General features: G+C 37.4%; 1 protein-coding gene across 3 annotated transcripts in view; it reads left to right on the forward strand.

The window, feature by feature from the left end:
• Positions 1-23,563, forward strand: part of LOC139691368 (uncharacterized) — a 37,095-nt gene that overhangs the window by 8,512 nt on the left and 5,020 nt on the right. The window contains exons 3-9 of one of the 3 annotated variants that reach the window (XM_071589154.1): positions 5,234-5,380; positions 9,491-9,706; positions 14,884-15,190; positions 17,448-17,737; positions 18,941-19,240; positions 19,927-20,052; positions 20,435-20,703. In XM_071589154.1, the coding sequence (XP_071445255.1) occupies positions 5,234-5,380; positions 9,491-9,706; positions 14,884-15,190; positions 17,448-17,737; positions 18,941-19,240; positions 19,927-20,052; positions 20,435-20,703 (1,655 nt within the window). The remainder of the gene's footprint in view (positions 1-5,233; positions 5,381-9,490; positions 9,707-14,883; positions 15,191-17,447; positions 17,738-18,940; positions 19,241-19,926; positions 20,053-20,434; positions 20,704-23,563) is intronic. The other 2 variants (XM_071589155.1, XM_071589157.1) reach the window with 2 other exon arrangements.

Raw genomic sequence — 23,563 nt, forward strand, 5'->3', positions numbered from 1 at the left:
TCAATTTAAAGGTCTCTAAATACTGAGATCTTCAGTTGTGTATGGTTTTGTATTTTCATAACTGTTTACTGGGCAAACAGCACATCCTTTTGATAAAAATTTATGGAAGTTATATTTTTAAGAGTTTTTAACAAGGTTCATTGCAACATTTTGAGAGTGTAAAAATCATTTGCCTTCACCAGAATTATTAGCAGATGCATATTAACAGATGACTCCATTAAAAGTTACTGTTGCGGCAACTCCCGCAGTTTCTTGGAATTAGTTTTTAACAATATTAATTTTCACATATTCTAAGTATTATAAAATATTTACAGTTGTGTTAGTCAGTGTTTTGGAGTATGCAAATGTGTATGTCCGGGCCCATAAAAAATACACCTTAACCCAGTAGACCAGTGCTCATGAGAAGGAATGCTTTCAAAAATTGAAAATAATAATCATATGGAATAAAATTACATCGTTGGATTCCTGCTAAAAGTAATTTCTGATGTATCTTTGAAGTCTCTGGGCAAATTTACATGATGGTGTACATATTTCAGCAAGGATTTGTTAAAATGAGTCATCAGGGAATGTCTAAGTCAAGGCATGGTTCTAAGGCTCACCGACATTTAGTTTACCTCAAAATCATTTTGATTTTTGAAAATGCACTTGTTTGAAGATTTCTGGAGATTGGATTGCTGTTGATGCTTGCAGCCCCGGTAGGGATCAGCTCGAGAGGTAGAAGTGGGAAGTTCCAGTGCGTCCAGACCGTAGAACCGCACAACTAATTTCACTGTTTTTGTTTTCATTTATATTTTGAATAATCCCTCCATGCTTATGTTGGTAGAATATAAGTGTTCAATCAGGATTTGTTAGTGAATGCACATTTATGTGGATCTGATTTTCGAAAGAGATATGAGTCACAATTGCTATCTGTCAAAGATTAGTCGAGGCAGATAAGTTTGTCTCCATAGGCCGATGGCCTCATCGTCATTGGGGGTTATGCAAAGTTCAGCAAATATGATGAATGGTTTCTTCATTTGCCATATTCCCACTTTTGTTAGACCCAGTTACAGCTCCTGTTGTATTAGTGGAGTACTGCAACTATTAGGATTTCCTTTAGGAATGACAACCCAGGTGTCGCACTTGCTAGAGCACAGGAGGGGACCAGGATTGATCAGACCTTTCAAAATCCCTAAAAGCATTCTGTCATGGCTACATGATGTTGTGTAGGGATGTCATGCTCTTGCTAGCAGACGTCTTTTCTTATGAAAGTTTACTTTGCTTCGCTATGCCACATGCGATATCTCTATTTGAAATATGATCATCATTTACTTCATAGTGAGGTTGATGGAAGATTGTCCTTGTACTAACGTTATGGAGATACAAATATTCTTCTTATGCAAAATCTAGCTATGCTTGAAGGATAGGAAGTGGAGGTTCCCTCAACCCGGAACAGTTTTAGTTGTGAAACCGGCAAAAAGGGAAGGTTGACTATGAGGTGCATTTTACACGTGGTGATGGAATAGTTTTACATTTCACTGGTGGAAACAGATGTCTCAAATCAAGCTTATGAATAAATGGTGTAGACTTTACAGACATAAGGCTGTTGGCTCCCTCATAGTTACTCTTCTGGCATTTTCCACAGATTTTTAAATTAATGCTTCGTATCACCAGACCAGTGAGTAATGAAGTGGGAGAATTCTTCAATCTTTCCTTTGGATGATCCTGCTTGTTAACCCAGAATTCGTTTCTCATGTACGCAAAGAATTCTCTGTACTCTTTTGCATTTGTTCGAGTGCAGAAATGAATAGCAAGGAGAAACACTTAACTGCTTGGTTAACACATGTTGTATAATACATACCAGCCTATTGTGCCCCCTTTCTCTCCTCCAGCTAACTCTCCCACTGGCCAACTGTGGCTGTGTGTGGAATACGGAAGTTCTCTTGTCAACTATAGATGATCCAGTATGTTGAAATTGTCAGTGCATGTGCTGGTGAAGCACAGAAGTTGCTTGAAATGAGAGAGAGGGGAGAGGAGAGGTGTTGTGGGTGTGATGCCATCCTGTCAAATCCTCACTCTTCACTTGCCCCAGCCAAGATTCCTTGTCACCTGCACACTAGGATTACATTACCAGCCAACTGTACCCAAGACAAATCAACCAAATCAAGTAACTAGACCTTTGTGGTATGACAATAAATTGACACCATGTTGATATTTCGTTCATCTCCACTAGCTCTTTTGGATAATTCCAGGGAACCTATTGTTTGGATGGTCATCAGCAGTGGTCAGTATTAAAGTATAGCTAATGCAGTCGTATGTTATGATGGTCCTAATGATTTAGTCCAAGTATAATGTGGATCATATAAGCTATGTACACAATTTGGGTTAAGATCGGGATGTGCATAGCAGTCTTCCATGTGACAGCAATGGAGGTGTTACTTCCTTAAATGTGGGACTATATCCACCAATAGAATAGTGGTTTGAATTTTTATTCATTGGAACATGAAAAAGGAGCACTTGGGCTTAGTTTCACAGGCCTTTGTTCGATCAGTGATCCCCTAATTAGCATGATTTTGAATTGATGATAATATCCTGTGTTTGTTCCTCCAAAAATTAATAAGAGATCAGGAATGGTAATTATATGATCAATATTTTTGGACTGCAAATGCATATCATAGTTTTGTGAAGTCCCTGTTGGTCATGTCACTACACTGTGTTTGTTTATTTATGTGATGGCTGTCACATTCCAGCAAAATTCATAATGGGCAATAATCAGATTGCTGATGCTGAAAAATCCAGGGTGGTAGGTGTGAATATTGCATTCATCTTATGGAGATTAGGATGAGGTGATAAGTATTTTAGGTAAAGGGAAACGAAACAGCATAGGTAAAACCATAACTATGTCGTTCAGTGCCACAAAAAATAACTCCATGATTAAAAATGTGCTTTGAAAACAGGAAACTTAAAAGGAATGCTTTGAATGAAAATGTTAGTTTTTACAGCGTAATGAAAATTTTCAGCCTACTTTTGGAATCCTTTTATTTCCTTATTAATTTATGTGTGTAGATGGTTGAAAACTCTTGTATACCTTGCATGTGATAATGTGAAGATAAGTGAAGATTCTGCGTTAATAATGTTTTCCAATCATGGAAAACAAAAATTCCATTTGCTGTCTACCTGAAAAGATTATTATGATGAAGATAATTTATAGACATCGTTAAATTCTTGATGAACCCATTGTGCCTTATGTAAGATATTGAAACATGATATGCGAGGCCAACACTCAGAATTACATGTATTCCTTAATTCATTGTTAGTGATATCATTTCTATTTTATTAGTGAAATCAAATTATTTGAATTAAAAGGTGGGATTCATTAGAGTATGAAAACATTCTTGTAATGTAGAAAAGACTGCATTATGTTTAAACTGGGGTAAATTGCTCAATTAAAGTTTATCCCTCTTTGTGAAAATGACCTGATGTGTGATAAAGGGATGAACTTACTCGTAACGTTCAAAATACTGTAACTGACCAAGAAGGGTACCGTCTGTGATTTCTATTGTCGCAAATGTGTGATTGATTCTAAAATGTCATTACTGGTTTATCATGTGCAAAAAATCTGTGGACAACTATCAAGAAGGCAAAAACTATATACATGCATTACTTTAGTCTTACTTAATTCCAGTATATTTCTCTTGAATCGGCTACCATTTTTTCATGCCGTCTTTTGATTTTATATAGTATTCTATCTTGTATGGAGCAAATACTTATGCATAAGTATTACCTATTGTATTAGTGTTTGTAGTAAATATAATCTTGATGCCAAACCTTTTTCATGCTGGAGAAAGTAAGAAGAAAGCCACCGTTTCTTATACTGTATTCGTATAATATTCGTTGCAGCTGATGACTATTTGAGTGGGTCAAGATTTTATGCTGCAATATTCGCTTCCGTCATTTATTATGAAACTGGGCAAACTGAAATGGAATCTGCTGTAGCTTAAGCAATTTATCAGAATAGCATGATCTCATATACCTTTAGTTTTCCAAGTTTAACACAATGCTATAAGTTACTTGATTGATTAGTAATATTCAGAACCAAATTAAGCTTGCTTTCTTCTTGGAAAGTGCACAACACCCAAGGAGGATAAATAGAAACCTTGATAATCCATGGTGATCAATTAATGATCACTCGGTGGTGATATGTAGGCATGCAAACATTGCTATCATACTGCTACTGATTCAAAATATTCCACCTAGCTGGGTTTTTTTTAGAAACCCACGTGTGACCTCATTTTAACAATTAGCCCAGGTTGTATTTTGATTTTCTTCCAAAAATATTGGTAGATTTGCATTCCTTGCTTGTAAAACTGATTAGAAAGTATTTGTGCGTGGATCTTTTGCGGATATTTGAACACAGTGTGAGATCGGAGAAAGTTAATAATATATGAGGTACTTATTTTTTGATGTTGTTGTGATGTCACCACCTGAATACTCTTTTTAATCTAATTTTTATTCTCATGTTAAACAAGTGAGTTATAATTTACAAAAAAAGGAAGAATTTACCATTTTATCAAGAAAGGAAATCCAATAATTTCTTTTCGAAAGTCCTTCAATGATTATTTCAACTATGATTTGGTAAAGGTGAAATTTGTGATTTTCCTACCACTTGATGGGAAAGTTAGTAGGATTTGCAAATAGTATTTTAGGCATTATTAATGCATTGGATTCAGTGCTTCAAAAGTTAAATGTTAAGGAAATGATGCTGTCAAACAACAATTTACTCTGGATATCCTAGAAAAGTCAGAAAATATTGTAATCAGAAATTAATGGCAAACCTGTTAATTCATATTCTGTTGGTTTCTTAAACATTTTTTCCAGACATTTTCATTTAATCTATGGCTAGTTCATTTTCACCGAGCCTTCAATGATTTCTTTATATTCTAATTGCTGAAGCTAGCTAAACCTCATTTTCTTGTCTTCAACACGCACTCCAGCCCATGGAATTTTTAGTTTTATTGTTTATGAGGAAAAATACCCTTTTTCTTATGCTGGAACTGTCCTACACTTAGAATATTTCTAGTGTATAGGAATGCATTTAGAGAGTCTTAGCCACTGACTTGTGCTATTAGGCAAGTAAGTTGCTCATTTGATGATATTATTTGTAAATTTTGAAGTACAATTTTGGGGCTAATTATCCACAGTGTGAGAACTGTTACGTTTGTGCTGTACTCATTAATGTGGTATTTCTTTGCAGATGGTGACCACAGGCCCCCAGTCAGGTGCAAATATACTCCCGAAGAGTACAAATCCTGGAAATCCAATGGTGGGTGTGATGGGTGGGCATTCGGTTGGGCAGGCTGGAGGCATTGGACAGAATCTGCAGAATAGTAGCCTGATGAAGGTTAGTCGATACATAATCTTTGCGATCCCTGGTTAAGGAGGATTTTCCTCTTACTACTGGGGCTGAGGAGTAGCGAGATTATTTTTTATGCTGGTAAAAAATTGGACGTTAGGTGGATTTTGTGAAGCATACATTTTCACACTTGTGACAATTAGGACAGTTCGAGGACCTAGTATACTACCTTGATCAAAAATTTCCCGGAATTTATTCAGAAAATTAAAAATACAAGTTTATTCATCTAAATCTATATTGTCCCCTTCAAAGTAATCCCCATCGACTGCAACACACTTATGCCAGCGCTTGATCCAATCCTCGAAACATTTTTTATATTCGGTTTTCGGTATGTCCATCAGTGCTTCCTGCGATTTTTCCATTACTTCCTCTCGGCTGCTAAAACGCGTTCCCCGTAATGGTTTTTTAACTCGATTGAACAGAAAGAAGTCACAGGGAGCCAAATCAGGTGAATTCGGTGGCTGTTGGATGTTATTTGTTGCATTTTTCGTCAAAAAATTACGAATAATGATAGCACTGTGCGACGGTGCGTTATCATGGTGCAAAATCCACGAGTTTTCTGCCCACATTTCTGGTCTCTTTCGGCGAATTGCTTCACGCAAACGTCTCATAACGCCCAAATAATACTCTTTGTTTACTGTCTGGCCTTCTGGCAAAAATTCATGATGCACTACACCGTTGTAATCCATGAAAACCGTCAGCATTGCCTTCTGTTTTGACTGAAAACGACGTGGTTTTTTTGGTCTCGGCTCATTTGGTGAACGCCATTCACTTGCCTGATGTCTGGATTGCGTGTCGTACTCATAAACCCACGTCTCGTCTCCAGTAATGATCCTTTTGATGAATGTGGGATCGGATTCAGCCTCGCAAATCATGTCTTTTGCGACGTCAACACGGTCTCTTTTTTGCATGAAATTGAGGTCTTTTGGCACCAACTTTGCTGCTACACGACGGAAACCCAAATCATTAACCACAATGTCTTGGGCGGATCCATAGGCAATGTTCAAGTCCTCCGCTATTTCTCTGATGGTTAATTTGCGGTTATTGACCAGCATTTCTTTTACTTTATCAATTTTTTCACCGACTTTCGATGTCGATGGTCTGCCACTGCGTTCATCATCTTCGATTGACTCACGACCACTTCTGAACCGCTCGTGCCACTGGTAAACGACCGTTTTTTTTAGAGAATCGTTGCCGAAACACTTTTCCAACATTTCCAACGTCCGTGCGCCACTAAATCCGTTTTTTACGCAAAATTTAATACAAGTTCGTTGTTGCAAATTTAAATCCATTTCTGAAATTGTAAAAAATCGCCAACACACACAGAGATAGATGTACTCTTGGCTACGTAACTTTTGCAAATGTCAAGTTATGACACTAAGATTTAAAGGGAATATCAACAACAGATGTACCAATTTAACAAAAAAAAACAGAACTCAAATCGGAACGATGGGAGCGCCACACGGTGGTTATTCCGGGAACTTTTTGATCAAGGTAGTATAGTACTACCTACCCATTAATAACTAGTCAATTTCACTCAACATAACTTCAGCTATCATTGAGATATTCTAGACATCTGTAAGGAATCCTGTTGATGCATGTTTAAAATAGCGAGTTATTGTGAAATTTTATACCTTTAAGGTTTAGGGATCAGATTGGTGTGATGGAGCAGTATGGCAACCATTTCACTCTGTTAATGTCAGAAGGAAAGTTCTGCGTGTATGATATTCAAAGGGTATAAGGGATATTCTAAGGGTAAATCTTTACCAATTGCTAGGTGATTTACTCTGGAGATTGCAGGAGTGGGCAAGTGGGGAGCTAAATTGTCAATGCATGGAGATGATTATGGTGATAAAGTTAGAGGGAGAGCCTATGGATGCATTGCAAGCACAGGTGTGTGTGCTTATGTCAGACCTATCAGAAGACGAGTTGATGAACCACTGGAAGAGCTTCGAGGGGCAGTGAAACAAAAGAAAAACCCAATTGTGGTCGTAGATGGTGGGTTAAGGCCAAGAGTGAAGCAGTTCAGATTGAGAAAATGAAACACTGTGGGAGATAGACTGATAAAACTCTGTTAAGAGGGAGCATGTTGTGGTGGCAAACAACGTTTTCAAGGAACATCTGAGAAGGTGGTACACATAGAAGATGCCCATGGCAAGATACAAAATAGTGTTCATCGTAATGGGAATGAGATACGAGGATCAAGTTAAGCAATATGAGGGCTTCCTCAGCACAGACATGAATAGAGCAACCCACAGTGGAGCTAGAAGATGAAGAAAGAGACATAAAAACCTGGATGGAATGCAAAAAAAAACTGGAAGAGAAGCAAACAAGAGGAAAGATCACCACTGTCATTACCAGAAAAATGGCAGTATTAAAGAAGACTAGCCTAGGAAAGTAATGGATATCGTAATAGAAAATGGCAACTCGTTAGTTTGGTGGTGAAATATAAGTAGATTTGGGGTAGAATGGCTACAACCTCATAGAGACTTGGGAAATATACGCAAATCCAAGAAATAAAACTGAGGAAACATTTTATTTGAAGTTGTAGAAACAAGCCAAAGGAGAGTGAAGACAGAAGAGAAGTGAAGATTAGATAACAAGATGCTGCTGCAAAGTAATTAATGACAACCATAGAGTAAGGAAATGGCAAAACAGCTAATAAACTGGTGGGGGGACAAATCTTAGGAAGAAAAAGAAATTCCCATAGAATCAAAAATGCTATTGGAAAGATACTGATATCGGTTCAACTGATATCGAGCAACAAAAAGCTGCTAATACGGAAAATTGGACTGGCCAAGAAAAATGGAAGTTGAAAACTTAGAAAATTGCTTGATGCAAATGTTGAAGATAGTCAAATTGAGGAAGTACTTATATAGAAGAGTAAGAAGAGGTAAAAGGACAATATGGGAAGCTTTCTACTGCAAAGACAAGAACCAGATGGAGATTGTGCATACCTTAAGGCACAATGAATTAGTTAGATGCACATAATAATAGAAGGGAAGAAAATTGAAGAGAAGATCCCTCAAAGTAAGTACTAGAGGCATAGTAAAGAAGACATAATTAAGGGTGACATGGAAAAGAGAAGCTATCGGGAGGGGGGGGGGTGAGAGAATTAATACTTACTATTGAAGAATATAGGGCTTGCTGAAGCCCTATATTCTTCAATCTGAGCAGTTAATAGATGAAGCTCCCTATTAATACTGTACCCTAGGGTATTATGGGTAGAAAAGGTAACCTTCTGCTATTTCACTAAAATATACAGGGTGCGGTGCTTAAATCCGGGCGAATTTCAATTCGAATTTGCCGCATAATTGTAGTTCATCTGGAGGCCACGATTGGCATTATTTGAAGGCTATAGGCATCTAGTAAACAGTCATAACCTCAAAATGGCTGAGATGTTACGTACAAGTGCGGAGTACAATCGAGGAGCTGCTATTGTCGAAAGTGTTCACGCTAGGCGTTCACCCAGTGAAATAGTTCGATTCTTCTGGTACCCCAGATCAACTGATTACGATATTGTGGCTAAGTACAATGCTTTGGAGAAGTCTGGGGAGGGTTTCGCTAAGCAGACGACGATACCTCATTCAAGGAAACGTGTGTTTGCCTGGATTTGAACGCTGCACCCTGTAACATTTTTGCGACCGATTTTGATACAGCGCATCATCATTGCCAGAAACTGGTCATAACAAAGTTATATTTTGTTGAAAAGCATTGTGTTACCTTTTCTACGCATCATGAAGGAGTTCCAACTAGTTACGCTATTCACAATTGCATACAGTGGGTATTATGTTAACATCCTTACGTTGAATTGAACTCCACATCTCAATGAACAATGCATTTTTTTTTAATTCTGCATGTACCATGCCTTAGCATGTGTCTTCGAGAAATGGTAGTCACATTCAGGTCATGATGATAGGGTGAATTTAACTTTGCCTCCTTTATCTGTGAGTGTGTGTGTGTGGGCTTTGTATATAACTTGTTGATATACTTTAAAACTTTAATGTATAATTGCAAGGAAACATCAGCCGTGTGTACTTGGTCCTTATAAAAATTACCCTGGAGTGCCAACGTTATTCTTCTTTTCTCATCCCATAGCAGGTCCCTCCAACTGCATCCTCAATGCCAATTTTGATGGTGGCTAACCACACTGCTTCTGCCCCAAGTATGGTACACCAGTCTTTGTCCGGAGTTAGTGGTACCATGGCACCCCTTAGCCTGGTGCAGGAGCATAGGGCACCCTCCACCGGTGTCCCCCAGCCCACTCCGCCAGCAGCACACAACCACCCAACACCCCCGATGCCCACCCAGAGGGTAAATATTTAGTGGAATAGTTGTACAGTAAGCCCTCACTTCTCCGGAACAGCCTCTCAATCCAGACAGAGTCTGGCCACATATTGTGGGTGTTTTCCGATGGGGTCATGAGATGCCACTCGGTAGTACTTTCGTGGAAAATAATTTTGCTCGTAATTTTCTCTGGCCATGAATGAAAACCATATTTAAATGATTCAGCTTTTTTTTTCATTAGTATTGTAAATGAGCAGTGCTGCATGAAGGGCATAATTCACTTGTTCATCAAAACACCGTATATTGCATAGTCGCAGTACATTTTTTATGATACTTGGCCAGTTCTTCCCATGTGCTTGGGTTACTTCCAAAGCAACTAGCCAATTATTTTGAGTTCTTCTGGCGGTAAATAAAAGTTGCAACAAAAGTGGTATCAAAAAGTTCTACGCTGAAAGGAAACTCATAACTTTGAACATTGAAGACAAGGTGAAGGTTCTTGGGAAGTTGGAAGCTGGGTTCCCTTTTGCTAGTTTGAATCATGAGTTTGGTATAGCAAAACAGACTCTTGGGTCTAAAAAAAAGAATAATAAAGAAGGATAAAGTCAATGAATTGGCTCTCCAAGTTTGGTGTTAAAAGCCAGAATATCAACAGGACATCTTGGAATGCATTAAGTTTACTGGATGAAAAGCTGAAAGAACCCTTCTTAGAGTGGTAAACACCGCAGTGATCATGCTGCAGGAATTAGTGGTACTGAAATACAAACTTTCCAAACACCGTAGATAAGGCACATCACTGCAAGTAAAGGTTGGTTACTATAATTTACGAGATAACATAGAATTTGTGATAAAAGTGTATTTGGTGAAGTCATGAGTACTCATAGTGATGCAGTAGAACCATTTAGGATAAATATATGTACACTGCTGGATGAATATCATTGACAATTGACATTGTCAAATGTATAATGAAGATGAAACAAGTCTACTGGAAAGCTGTGTTAGAAAACCCGATAGCTTTAGGAAGTGGATCAAAAGTTCCTGGATGAAAATCAGTTAGGAAAGGGCCTCTGTACTTGTGCACTAATGCTGATGGTAGTCAACAACTCTGAGCTCTGAGGAACATAATATCTGAACGCACTGTGCTTTGTAGGCAATTGGCAAATGTGTGGTATACTGCAGTTATCCCAAAGGATGAGTTCTAAGTTCACAGGCATGGTGAAATATGAAGTCATTGTTCTGAGAATATGGAAGGTGAAGGTCAGTGCTAGTATTGACATTTTGCAGTGCCCCTTCTCATCTTAACATTTACAGTTTGTGAAGCTGGAATGGTAAGATTAGGTATCTCTCATTCCCCTAGGCAACTTTATTTCAGCCGATGGATCGAGGGGTAGTTATTGCTTCAATAGGTTATGGAAGCAGAAGTTTTTTAATGTAGTTTAAGGAGTGCTAAAGTCAAGTGATGATGTGGCTGAAGACAGCAGGGGACATAGAATCAATTGAATATAAAAAACTATAATTTGAAGTTTGTGTGCTTCACCAGGGCTGATTCTTGGAAGGATGTGAAACAATCCACAATTGTAAATGCAAAGAGATGTATTAAGAGGAGGTTGATTTTCACTTCACAGGACTTAAAGAACATGAAGATTATCGGGAACTTCTGTAGTATATCCAAGACTATTGAAGACATTAACAGTTAGCCTTGTAAAAAGTGATGCTGATTCACAAATATTAATGGAAGAAGAAATACCTGATAACGTTTCAACTGTGGGAAATGTATCTAAGGAATCTGAAGTGGAGCCTCCTGAAACATTATTTAAAATCTGTTTGGAAGAGCGTTGATACCAACATAAATTTTAAGGATGAAATATTTGATGGAGATATGAAACTAATTAATAGATGTTTCTGAACACTGTAAAACCTTGTAATTTGTAAGCAACTCCAGAGAAGGAATCAAGCTAATTTAACCAGCTTTTTCAAAACATTTCCATTTTATACATGTTCATCTCTGATTGAGTACATCATGCGCCAATTGCTGAATTATGAAAGACCAGATTCATGTATACATATTACAATAATTTAATCTTTTTCAAATGTGGTTGTTAATTTACTTTCGCTGTAATACTTAAATCATTTTATATCTCCTAATTTTTCATCGCAATTTTGAGTGCACTTGGTTTGGATCGAGTTTGTTTATGAGAAATGACACAGTACTTAGGTTTTGAATTTTGATAAAATAGTCATCCAGTATTAGAAATTCATCAAGAGATGCTCTAAAAGTGTTTCCAATGTTACTATATGTATTTTTTACTCATAAATCATATTAAAACCTCATTGTTAGAAATCATTTTCAATCATATTGATTGCAAGAATTATAACAAAAGCTAGCTCACTGTTATATATTTTTTAATAGCTGTTAGCATTGTCAACTTCATTTACACAATGAATCCTACAACCTTCAATAAAAAATGGTGGAATCCAATCGACATTACCTATTGGTAGGTTTTTCAATAGCTCCTTTTAATGTCTAAGAGATGGCACTCATAGTATCGGAAAAGATTTTCATTTAGTAAGCCTCATCTCTCAACCTTTTGTTTATTTAGAAAAATTCAAAAAAATAGCTTCGTTCAGCGATCAAACACTTCTCATAAAAGGCTTGAAAACACCCTGGAAAGAGATTAAAGCCAATTTAGATGGCGTCTACTAGCATCTGCTCCTGCGTTTTTGACTGTTTACAATTAGGTAAATGAGTTTAAACATGGCCATACATCCACAAATGGTTAACATTATTTGGGACGTTCAGTAGAAGTGACTTCTTCCAAAATGATTGACCAAATCCACAATATGGTTTTAAGTGATCCACAGATCAAAGTTTGTGAAATAATGGAGGCCAAAGATGTATTGAAAGTCACAGCGTTTTCAATTTTGCACGAGAAAATGGTTGTTAAGAAAACCTCAGGAAGATGGGTGCGGCATTTGCACTCAGTGGAGAATAATGTAATGGTGTGGTTAATTAGGAGGCTGGTTTGGCATTTTTGCATCATAATCCTGATGAGTTTCTGCAATGATACACGTTTGTGATAAAACATGGATACACAACTACACTCCAGAGGCAAAGGAACAGTCGAAAAAGTAGATTTCTAAAGGCAATCAGACACCAAAGATAAAAGATGGTGAAATTGGCTGACAAGGTGATGGCCATGGTTTTTGGCGTGCACGCAGGATCCTCTACATCAATTATTTACAAAAAGGATAAACAACATATGCATCTTTATTGCACTGTTTGAGCAAAGAAATCAAGGAATAAATGTCTACATATGGCAAAGAAAACATTCTTCTATCGAGACCAATGCATGGGTTACATGTGAACAGCTTTGCATGCGAAAATTATGGATTTAATGTTCGAAGTAAATAGTATCCATCATACTCGCCAGATTTGGTCCCCAGTTAGTTTGTGTAATGCCCAAATGCCCAAAAATTTTGAAAAAATGTCTTGGCAGGAAACGATTCTTGTTGAAACATGAGGTCATTGCCAAAGTATGCTCAAGAATAGTGTTGAAAAATAATGTGTTGTGTTATTTTTCCCCTAATTCATTGTTTAATCTGCGTTTCACTGAAGCTGGAACCCCATATAGTCTGGATTAGCGAGGGTTTACTGTACTGTGTTAGGAATGCCCGTCGAATGATATCCAAATTAAATCAATGTGTGTCAGGGTTACTAAATGCATGAAAACCAAGTATTTTAAGTAAGAATGATTAAGTATTTATTCTTTTGCAAAACATCAGGAAATACATTTGTATGAAATTTGGTAATATTTTTTGAGAATTTGGAAGCAAATTTTATAAAACACCTTATTTAACATAGTGCATTTTTTGTAATGTTTATGTACCTGGGAAATAGTTTTGCTGCTAATAATGGAATCTTGATGTAATGGGAGCTCACGATAGCTTGTCTCTCCCCTTCATTTATTATCCGATTCCTATGGCTTTCAGGATAGTAAGGCCAGTACCCTTGGCATTTTTCATGATAAGGCTACGGTTATCTGGTAGGAGCTGTTAATGCTTATTTTTTGTACATTTTAATGGATTTTTGTGATTTTCATAGTATATTGTAAAAGTATTCATTAAAAATGTTTAACTGTAGGCGTTGGTGACTGCTGTTGTATGACACAGATCCTTTTCCAAACACTTTCTCAAAAGCCTCCAATATGTACACTTATCATATAGCTCCAATGCCCTAGTTTCCAAGCAATACAAAAACCGAAATATTCATTAATGTATTCCTTACATCCTTACTCAACTTTCCTGCCATTGATTCTCCTCCTTGTGAAAGCTTGTTTGCATAATGGGATTCTTCTCTGATTTTCCCTACTAATTAGGCTATTTTGGTCCAAAAAGCTTAATACATACTGACATATATATATATTATAATATATAAATGTAGATATTATATATACATGTACATATTATACATAAATGTACATATTATATATAAATGTATATATTATATATATATATATATATATATATATAATCTATATATATATATATATATATTTATATTATCTATATATATAATTTATATGTATAGCGTCTCGTAATTGGTTTCCAAAACAATGGTGAAATATAAATTGTGTATTATCAAGTTAAATCAAATTAAAAGATTCACATTCAATTCAGAATTACATTCAATTCTTAGTTTACTTAGAAGCTTTTTTGTCCTGGATAGAAAATGAAATTTACTGAATGGGCTAATGTAATTTCCATTTAAAAAATATGTACAGTGGAACTAAGACCCATTTTCAATGTTTGAGTGCTGCCACCCAAATGCACAAAATGACTCTGTGGCAACTGTGTCACAAACGTCAGACCATCCCCTCATGGTGGACCATGTGCAAACTACTCAACTGAACACTAAATGGAACATCGTTTTTCAAATGTATTAGTTTTTTGCCTGATTTTGTCATATATTTGTTATGTGGATTAGTAATACTCTGATTGGCTAGTTCTACCACATAAAACAAATTGGTGAGTGGAATCTATTGAATCAGTTTTAATTTTGTTTAGACTTAAATCATGTAGCTTTTTACTTAATACAGATACATTGTCATGTTTCTTAGGGCCTCATTCTTTATTTATTACATGTTGTTTACTCTCCTGTTCTCTTTATTGGGCGTTAAATGTGTGTTGCTTCTCTCTGTCTTCGCTAGGGCTCTGCTCCACCAGCTCATTCTACTGCCCCTCCATCGACACATCCGCCACAATCAGGGCCTTCTGCAAACCCCTTGAGTGGTATTGACAAGCCGAAGGAGTTAATCGTCGGAGCCAAACCCACTTCTAACGGTGTGCAGGTGCAGAAGGCTGGGGAGGCCTCTGGAACGGCACCGCAGCAGGCAAGGAAGGTGTCGGATGGACCAGTCTCTCTCGTGGTCAACCACTCAGTTCCAGAGGCACAAGGCAATGTGCCCTCGACTACTATCACTCCACAGCCAAGTCAGCAAGCCCACTCGGCTCCAGGTGAGACTTTTGTCATACTGATCCTCTGGGTTAGATTGTTGCCGTACGGACCGGGGATAGGACTTTTGAATCATGCTGAATTTCCATTCCTTTCTTCATATTATGGAGAAATGTTCGTGGAAATTCAGTGGGTCCTTTTTTTATGATTTTATGTAGGGTATAAGAGGAGGAATGTAATTTTGGGAAAAATTTATTTGTTGGTGTCTTGGTTTTCTGGAATTTAAAGAGAGTGGAAAACCATTTTGGATTACACAACACTTTTAAATAGAATAATATCTGTGGAACAGTAAATCTATTAATGTTAAGCAAATCAAATCATTTGGATTTGTTTTATTGTAATTTGAATTATTTTGCATATTATGCTAAATTTAATCTTACTTCCGTGAATGGCACCTTGTCGAATATACTGCATGTCCAAATTTTTTGATCAGGTAATTGGGAAGCTTACAATTGCCTTATGAGATGAGGTAGTAATTGAGCCAGGACATGAGAGAGGAAAATGGTTATGGCAAGTTTGGCAAGAGGTTGAACGGTCGTTTTAGAATGAAGACCACAATGGACGAGTTCCAACTCCCTACAGGGATTAGATAGCACTTTTTTCTTTATCTACAATAAACATATAATTCTTACATCTTGAGAGATATCTGATGTTTAGAATGGCAATGAATAAGTTAAATGTGAGCATTATCAAAAGTGTGTCCACTGTCAGTGGTAAAAAACATTTGATTAGGAGCTGATGGTATTTTTATTTTCTGTTGATTTAATATCGGTCTTCCTTTTCTTTATGAGAATTTGTTATGAGCATCATTCATGGAGAGCAGTGTACGTGGTCTGTTCAAAAACTGTGGCGACTTCATTTGTGAACATCTGTTTTGTCCCCTTCAAAGTAATCCCCATCAGATATTATTCACTTGTGCCAACGTGATTTCCAATCCTCAAAGCATTTCAAAAAATCATTTTTTGTGATCTTGTTCGGCTCCTCCTTCGATGCAGTATTTATCTCGTCAATCATAACGTAGTGTTGTCCTTTCATGGGCCTCTTCAGTTCCGGAAACAGGAAAAAGTCACTGGGGGCCAGATCTGGGGAATATGGTGGCTGTGGCATTATTAGTGTGTTGTTTTGGCCAAAAGTTTGTGCACAAGTAACAATGTGTGAGCAGGTAGCGTTGTCATGGTGCAAAAGCCAATTTTTGTTCTTCCACAAAGGCGGGTGTTTGTGGCGGATTGTGTTGTGCAACTTGTGCATTACTTGCAGGTAATATTCCTTATTTAATGTTCTACTTGTGGCCAGAACTCTTGATGCACCACGCCCCTACTATCAAAGAAAACTGGAAGCAACACTTTCACATTCGACCAAACTTGGGTGTGCTTTTTTCGGTCTTTGCTCATGCTGCGTCTTCCATTGGGATGATTAAGCTTTAGTTTCCCCGTCATAACCATAAGCCCATGATTTCTCACCAGTTACGACCCTCTGGTGCAAAAATGGGTCATCGCAGTGTCGAGTCCAACACCTCATTAGCAATAATGTGTTGCTGTTTTTGGTCGAAATTGAGCAATTTTGGTACGAATTTCGTGGCAACCTGTGTCATGCCCAAATCATTGGTAAAAATTGAATATCATGAGCCAATCAATATGTTTAGGTCCTCAACACTGTCATTCTAACGGTGATTCGACAATTGGCCAATATTATTTTCTTCACTTCATCAATGTTTTCGTGTGTTGTTGAAGTGCTCGGGCATCCGGCACGCTCTTTGTTGTTCACATCTTCTCGGCCCTTTGAGAACATTTTGTACCACCGATAAACGTTGCTTCGGTCCAAGGTAACTTCTCCATATGCCACAGTCAACATTTGTAATGCGTCTGCGCACTTAATTTCATTTTTCACACCAAATTTGATAAAGATTCTTAGATCCATTTTTTTGGAACAGGCAAAAATCGAAGACAAGCCAAAACACGTCCAAGCCAAACAGATGTCAACAATTAACTGAACATTCAAAATGGCCAAACTTTTCGGCATAAGTGAGAGACATAAGTGCCAACGTAACACCACATAAAAATCAAAAGTCAAATATACATAATGAGCAAATTGAATATGGGAGAAATTGCATTGTGAATATTTAGAAAACCTATTAGCTTGAAGGACATGATTTAAGTGAAAGTCGAAAGTAATACTTAGAACCTAAATTGAAATAATGACTCGGACAATTTCGGTAATATCAATGATTTTGAGATTAATAATATTTTTATTTTTCTCTAGGACCTGCTAGTGGTGTTCAGATAAGTGCCGCCAAGTCAGATTCTGCCGTGGTCAATCATGCTGCTAGTCAGCCTGCCAAGAGTGGAACGGCAGCACCAGCAGCGGTGGCCAACAAAGTTTCACCAGCTCCATCGCCAGTCAAGGATAAGGCTCCTTCCACACCAACGAAATCAGTATCTGCCCCTGCAGCTCCCAAAACAACACCACCAGCAACGACTGAGACAAATGAGGCCCCCAACAAGAGTGCGACGCCTGCACCATCATCAGCACCTCAGTCTACTACCTCACAGGTGACGTCTTTTGTCTCCGTTGTTTCTTTTGGGCATTGATCATTGTGGTATTGAATCCTTTCTTGGTTGCTATGTGCAATGGTGATTCTAGGAAAAAAATTGCCCATTTCCTCTATTTGCTTGAAAGAACTTTGCCTGTTTGATTTTGAGTGCTTCTATCTCAAGGTGTATTTCCTTTTTGGAAGTTGTGGAAAGTCAATTCACCATACATTTTTGCATTGAGTATTGAACTGATTTATTGATGGACTCTCATTATGCTGTTCCTTTGATGCAAATTTCATTGTTAGGACATCCAATTACAATACCTTAAGGCCTGATCCCAGCTGTGATGCTTTGTTTACTTTTTTTATGTTTGACAAGGAGACCAAATAAGATTTTTACTGTATGAAAGTTGATAAGTCAGTGGTTATAGTCACCTCAAGAAAGTGTGAAAAGATCTTCAATGAATAAGTAGACTGTATTTTTTCTCATAAAAACTTAATCTCTATATTCTCTTCAATTAAGAGATCAAAATACTCTAAACAATATTTTGTCTTAAGTTGTTCAGTAAATGGCTGCGTCATGTAGGTGATGATTAATATTGGAACCCTCAATACAATGCAAATAAGACTAAGACTAGCCAATTCAGCCTCTCAACTCCCAATTTTTCAAGATGTGGTTCTTTGAAATAAGATGCAGTTCAAGTGCCATTTGGTTAGCTTTAAAAAAACAACAATGTTTCGAGATTTTTTAACTAGAGTAATACCTTGGTGATAAAACTTAGAGCGAAAGGAAGGTGTAAAATAGAGGTATGCTACATGACTAAAACACTTTTCAACATAATTGTCATGTTGCATCGAGTACTGGAGCCTCTTTTTTTGCTATCCAGTGATGTTTATTATGTCTCAATTAAGCAATGTTTTGTGTAGTCCTTGTTTAGGATTTTCTGCCCATTTCCTCTCCATTTAATATGCCACTTGTCTTGAGATGCCTACGCTGTGCTATCACCAATGAGTTACGGCATGCACCGTAAATAGTTGCTGCATTGTGATTTGTCTACCCTTAAGCTTCCCACGAAACAATGCACTCTCCACAGCGCAGAAATATTGTCGTAGAACGGGGAAATTCGGATTATCCTTAACACTTAAATAGAATTCTGGCTTTGACTCACCTGTTGCTTTGCCTATGGGGTCACCTTAATGTAAAACTGTTTGTTGTGTTCAGGCAACAACTGTGAAAGCCCCAGCTGCCACTGCTGGTTCTACCCCAGCCAAACCTGCTGCCCCCGCGACTCCTGCTGCAGTGGTGGCTGCTGCACCAGCACCCACAACTGCACCATCAGCAACAGCCGCCAGCAGTACCCAGGGCACTGGGACTTCAGAGGCTTCCAATACCACCACTGCCTCTCCAGCCAAGCCTGCACCAACGCCAACTCCATCCTCAGCTGCTGAGGAGCCAAAGGTCAATAATACTGTTTCTTCTCCTGCCAAAACTGCCACTGAGAATCAGAATGCAGAAGCAAAGGTGAGTGTCCATTGGCAAAAGTGAGGAAAGGGGTGGGAGTGCGAATATCAAAAGCATTTTCGTAGATTACGCTTTTCATTCAGTGTGGTCAGTACGGTATTCTGGAGTAAGGAAGTTAGTTTAATTTTTATTTTCACTCCTGAAACATATAGCCAGGCTCCAATGTAAAACCGGATAGGGTTTAATTTTCACTTTGACTTACAAGAGATTGCAGTGTACTGAATGACTTTACACTTGCTTTTTTTGTGGGAATATGCTGCGCCAAAGAAACTGTAACATCTCAATATGTTACCTATCCTCATTGCTATGCGGAATGCTATTTAAGTGTTTGGGACCATCTTTTGAACTCTTTAGGAGTATATCACTCCATTTAAACTATTGTGGCTGAATGGTTGGATCTTGCACAATATTGAGTGGGTGCAAAAAAACTTTTGGAAAGAGTACTTGTTTAAATTGTGTTTTACTGCATCAGTTGTAGGCCTCACATGATTGTGTTTAGGAGATAGTTGGTCCTCTTGTCAAGATTAAGACATTCAGCATTTCTCATTTGAAATAAAATTTTAAATATCTCCTCGATTGAGAATGCTGAAAAGGCTGAATGTTGATAAGAGTTGACACCCACTTCCCTTTTGTCAAATACAACTCTTTTCAGAAGCACTTTTAAAAGTGTCATGAATGTTTTATAGGTTGCGGTGCCTGCAGAGACGGAGTCTGTCACTCCCGCTGCACCTGCTGACAAAGAGGGTAAAGTAAACACTCCACCATCTGCCACACCTTCTCGGGGCAGTAAGAGGAAAAGGACCGAAATAAAGGTAAGAACTGAAGTAGGATTGGCATTACCAGAATGACATGCCTTCTTGGACAGTATGCATGGACTTTTGAGAAGCTGTTACTTAATTCATGTCATTTTGTGACAAATTGATTATTTCAAAATCTACCAGATATAATATGCTGCGATATTTTTGCCAAAATCTCTGAGATCATTTTTAAAACATGTTGTTATATTTGTGAAACTTGACAAATGAGTATTGCATTACTATTGTAAGGTTAAGAATACCCTTCACTCTATAATTTTGGTGACAATTTTATGCTCTCTGAGGAAATTCCATATTCTAAAAATGTTTATGAAAAAGAACAAGTATTTTTGAATTAACCGTTGAACTAATGTTTTGGAATTGTTCTTGTTGTCAACAGCCCAGCCCCACGCTAGGGAGCTCACAAGCAGCTGCCATAGCCGCAGCATCCCGGACGCCAAGCAGCAAGAGTAAGGCTCTAAGTGATCTGGGCAGTGCAAAGAAGGATGGGATAGGGGAGGAAGATGAAGATGAGGAGAGAAAGCCGAAAAGAGTTCGGATCCGAACTCAGCCTTATCAAAGTCCTCTACCAGAGCTGGCATACATACCAAAATTCACCCGCATACCAACTCCCAAAGCTCAAGAAGACAAGCTTATTTTATTTTATAAGTAAGTTGAAAAAAAAATTTTCTTAGTTTTATTCTTTGATTTTTATCGTTTTTTTTACTACCACGTCTCATGTTTTGGTGAAATACCTTGAGAGATTTAACTGTAAGCTGGAACTTAGTTTAGAAATTGTTTAAAGGGATACCCTATTCCTAAACCAATGTGTATTATTTGTTTGTGTAAGTATCAGTTGAGGCTAGGCGGCAAGGGATTTGCTCTTATGGTAATTTTATGAATAAATGCTGATTGCTTAGAAGTGTGATACTGAATTAAAATTGGGGAGAGTTATATATCGATTCCAAAAATTGCCCATCTGGCCTGTGCAGACAATTAGGGGGAAAACTAGAAATCTAATAAGTAATCGTTAAAGAGAAGAGTTCTAATAATGTTGGAATGAAGTATCCCCCTTGTCTGTAGTTGTAAACACTGTGGTGTTCAGTAGTCACGCAGACAGTTCTCGCAGTACTGATACATATATAGTCGTGAATATTAATAATTTTGATAATTATACAGTTACTTAAGTGATATTAATTTCATAAATAGGACATGAAACGTGCAAAAGAAAAACTCCTCCTAGTATGGATGCCCTGCAATGGTCGGAGAATAGATTAGCAGAAATAAAAATATAATATTTAGTTCTTCTTGTAGTTGACCTGATGGTAAGTAGTGGAGAGGGAAATCTATTACCTTAAAGCGGACCCTGTAATTTTTTTTAAAATCACATATTTTGTTAATGTCTCAATATTCCTTGTGTCCATGATCTTATAGAGCACATTATGGCTATGAAGGAGAACAACAAAGCTGCAGCAGTGACGTGAAATACAATAGTACATGTATTGCTAGTTCTGCTCTTTCCCCTCCACTCTTGCTTAACCATCCCTGCTTTTTGCTGGCTATTGGCTCCCAAATTTTGCGATGCCTACACTCAAAGAGTACTCTCTTGGAGTTTGAAAGTTCATAGCTAGTCCTGTGCTGACCGCACCACTCCTGTTCTTCTGGGTGCAAGCATGTTATTCTAACTTTAATTTTTCATTGGATGAGGTAGATGGAAGAGAAGTTGAGGTTTGACATCTGCACTAGGCTCTTGGCTAGGATGTTTGTTCAGTGGTGGCAGAATTGGTAGCCTTGTGAGGTAGGGAAGCATGGTAATTATAATCACACAAACCACAGGATTGAGCCAAGAAAATTGTTCATGATCTCGTTTCCACACTCATCCACCAGGGCATCGCTTCCCAGAATACTCAGTCTGTAAGTTTCAGCAATGTTTTAAATTCATGTTTGCTGTATTCTCTCCTGAGGGTGAGGTTTTGAGAGGAAATAGATCACTTTCGCCAAAAGCTTTGTGACTAACGGTGAAATGAACGTCAACTAAGAAAACAACTCAGGATGATGAAATGCATATTAATTACAGCTTGTTCGCGATGTTTCATAGTACATTTGTTTCTCACTTAACTATTGGAGGAATAAGTTCAATTAATATTTAAAGCTTCAATTGCAAAATCACAGCACTTATTCACTAGAATTTTGGAATGGCGACGCAGTTGAAAAGTTTTAATAGAGCACCATAGTTCTAAGCAGTGTGTTTTTGCTGAAAATTATATCCAGCCAATGAAATTTCATAATATAGGTCAACCCAGACAAATGGGACTGATTGTTTATCCCATTGCTCGGAGATATTTGTAAAGGCAGCATTTGTGTTAATAAGCCTAAAATGGTGTTCGGCGATGCAAATTAGGGCTGGAGAAGAAATGGAAAAGGTGTTGAGGAACTGAATAAGTCAGCTTATTTGGTTTCGCAGGTGATCTGCCTGCCTGCCAGCCAAGAGATTTTGTTCATTGCCATTGCTAATAGTAGCACATTACCAAGTAATGATTGAAAATTGGTCGTCAGAAAATGTAGTTGAAAAATCTTTTATAGCATTGGTGCCTGGATTTACTATATTTCTGGGTTCCTGTTTCCAAATATAATATTCTATCCTGATCAGAAATGTCTAAACTAATTTGGAAGTTATCTTTTGGAGTGAGTTATTTGTAAGCAGATGAATTACTGTGTATACATGGGTGTAAGTTGACCTTTAAATAAAAAATTTCAATGCAATTAAAAGTCAGGGGTTGACCTATGTATACACGAGAGAGGTATTTATAATTGAAAAAGATGTTATTTGAGTTAAACTCCGTAAGGTTGAATTACCAATTTTGCTGTCATTACCACTATGTAATAATAATGGTAATATTTATTAATGTCACAGTTATTCGATGATAATGGTTGATAATGTTTATACATTGACAAATTTTGATTGCTTAGAACTTGTTGACTTTTGTTAAAAGTGTTCAATTATATTACTTGAGAACCTGCATTAAAAAACTTAACAATATAATAAAAAAATTAATTCTCCGTTATTAACTTAGTGTTTGATAGTTACGAATAATACTAGCATTGACTAATGCACAAGAAGTGTAAAAATTGAACTTTTTGAGTAAAAATTCAATTTTCACACTACGTATAAAATCAACCTATACATGGCAAATGTGGTTCTTTAATCAGCGGTGATAATTTCACAGCAAAAATATCGTTAACTGCCTTAACTCTGGGATTCACTCCCAAATCCCTAGATTTTCTTAAGAGGGCATTTACCAGTTAAGATGCTGAGTTGTCCTCTTGCGCTTTGCATTCCTGGGGGCTTTAATGGAACAATTCAATTTCACCAGCGATATTACTCAATTGTCTCATTCCTTTTTATTTTTTCGAAATGGGCAATGTGCCTTACAAAAAACTGTATCCCCTTGGCAGCCATATTCGTTTGGGAAAATGGATCAATGATGATATCTAATTTTTGAACTCCTGTGATTCATTGATTAGTCTT

Source organism: Hetaerina americana, unplaced genomic scaffold, assembly GCF_022747635.1.
Source record: "Hetaerina americana unplaced genomic scaffold, ioHetAmer1.1.p SCAF_33, whole genome shotgun sequence".
NCBI classification, from domain to species: domain Eukaryota; kingdom Metazoa; phylum Arthropoda; class Insecta; order Odonata; family Calopterygidae; genus Hetaerina; species Hetaerina americana.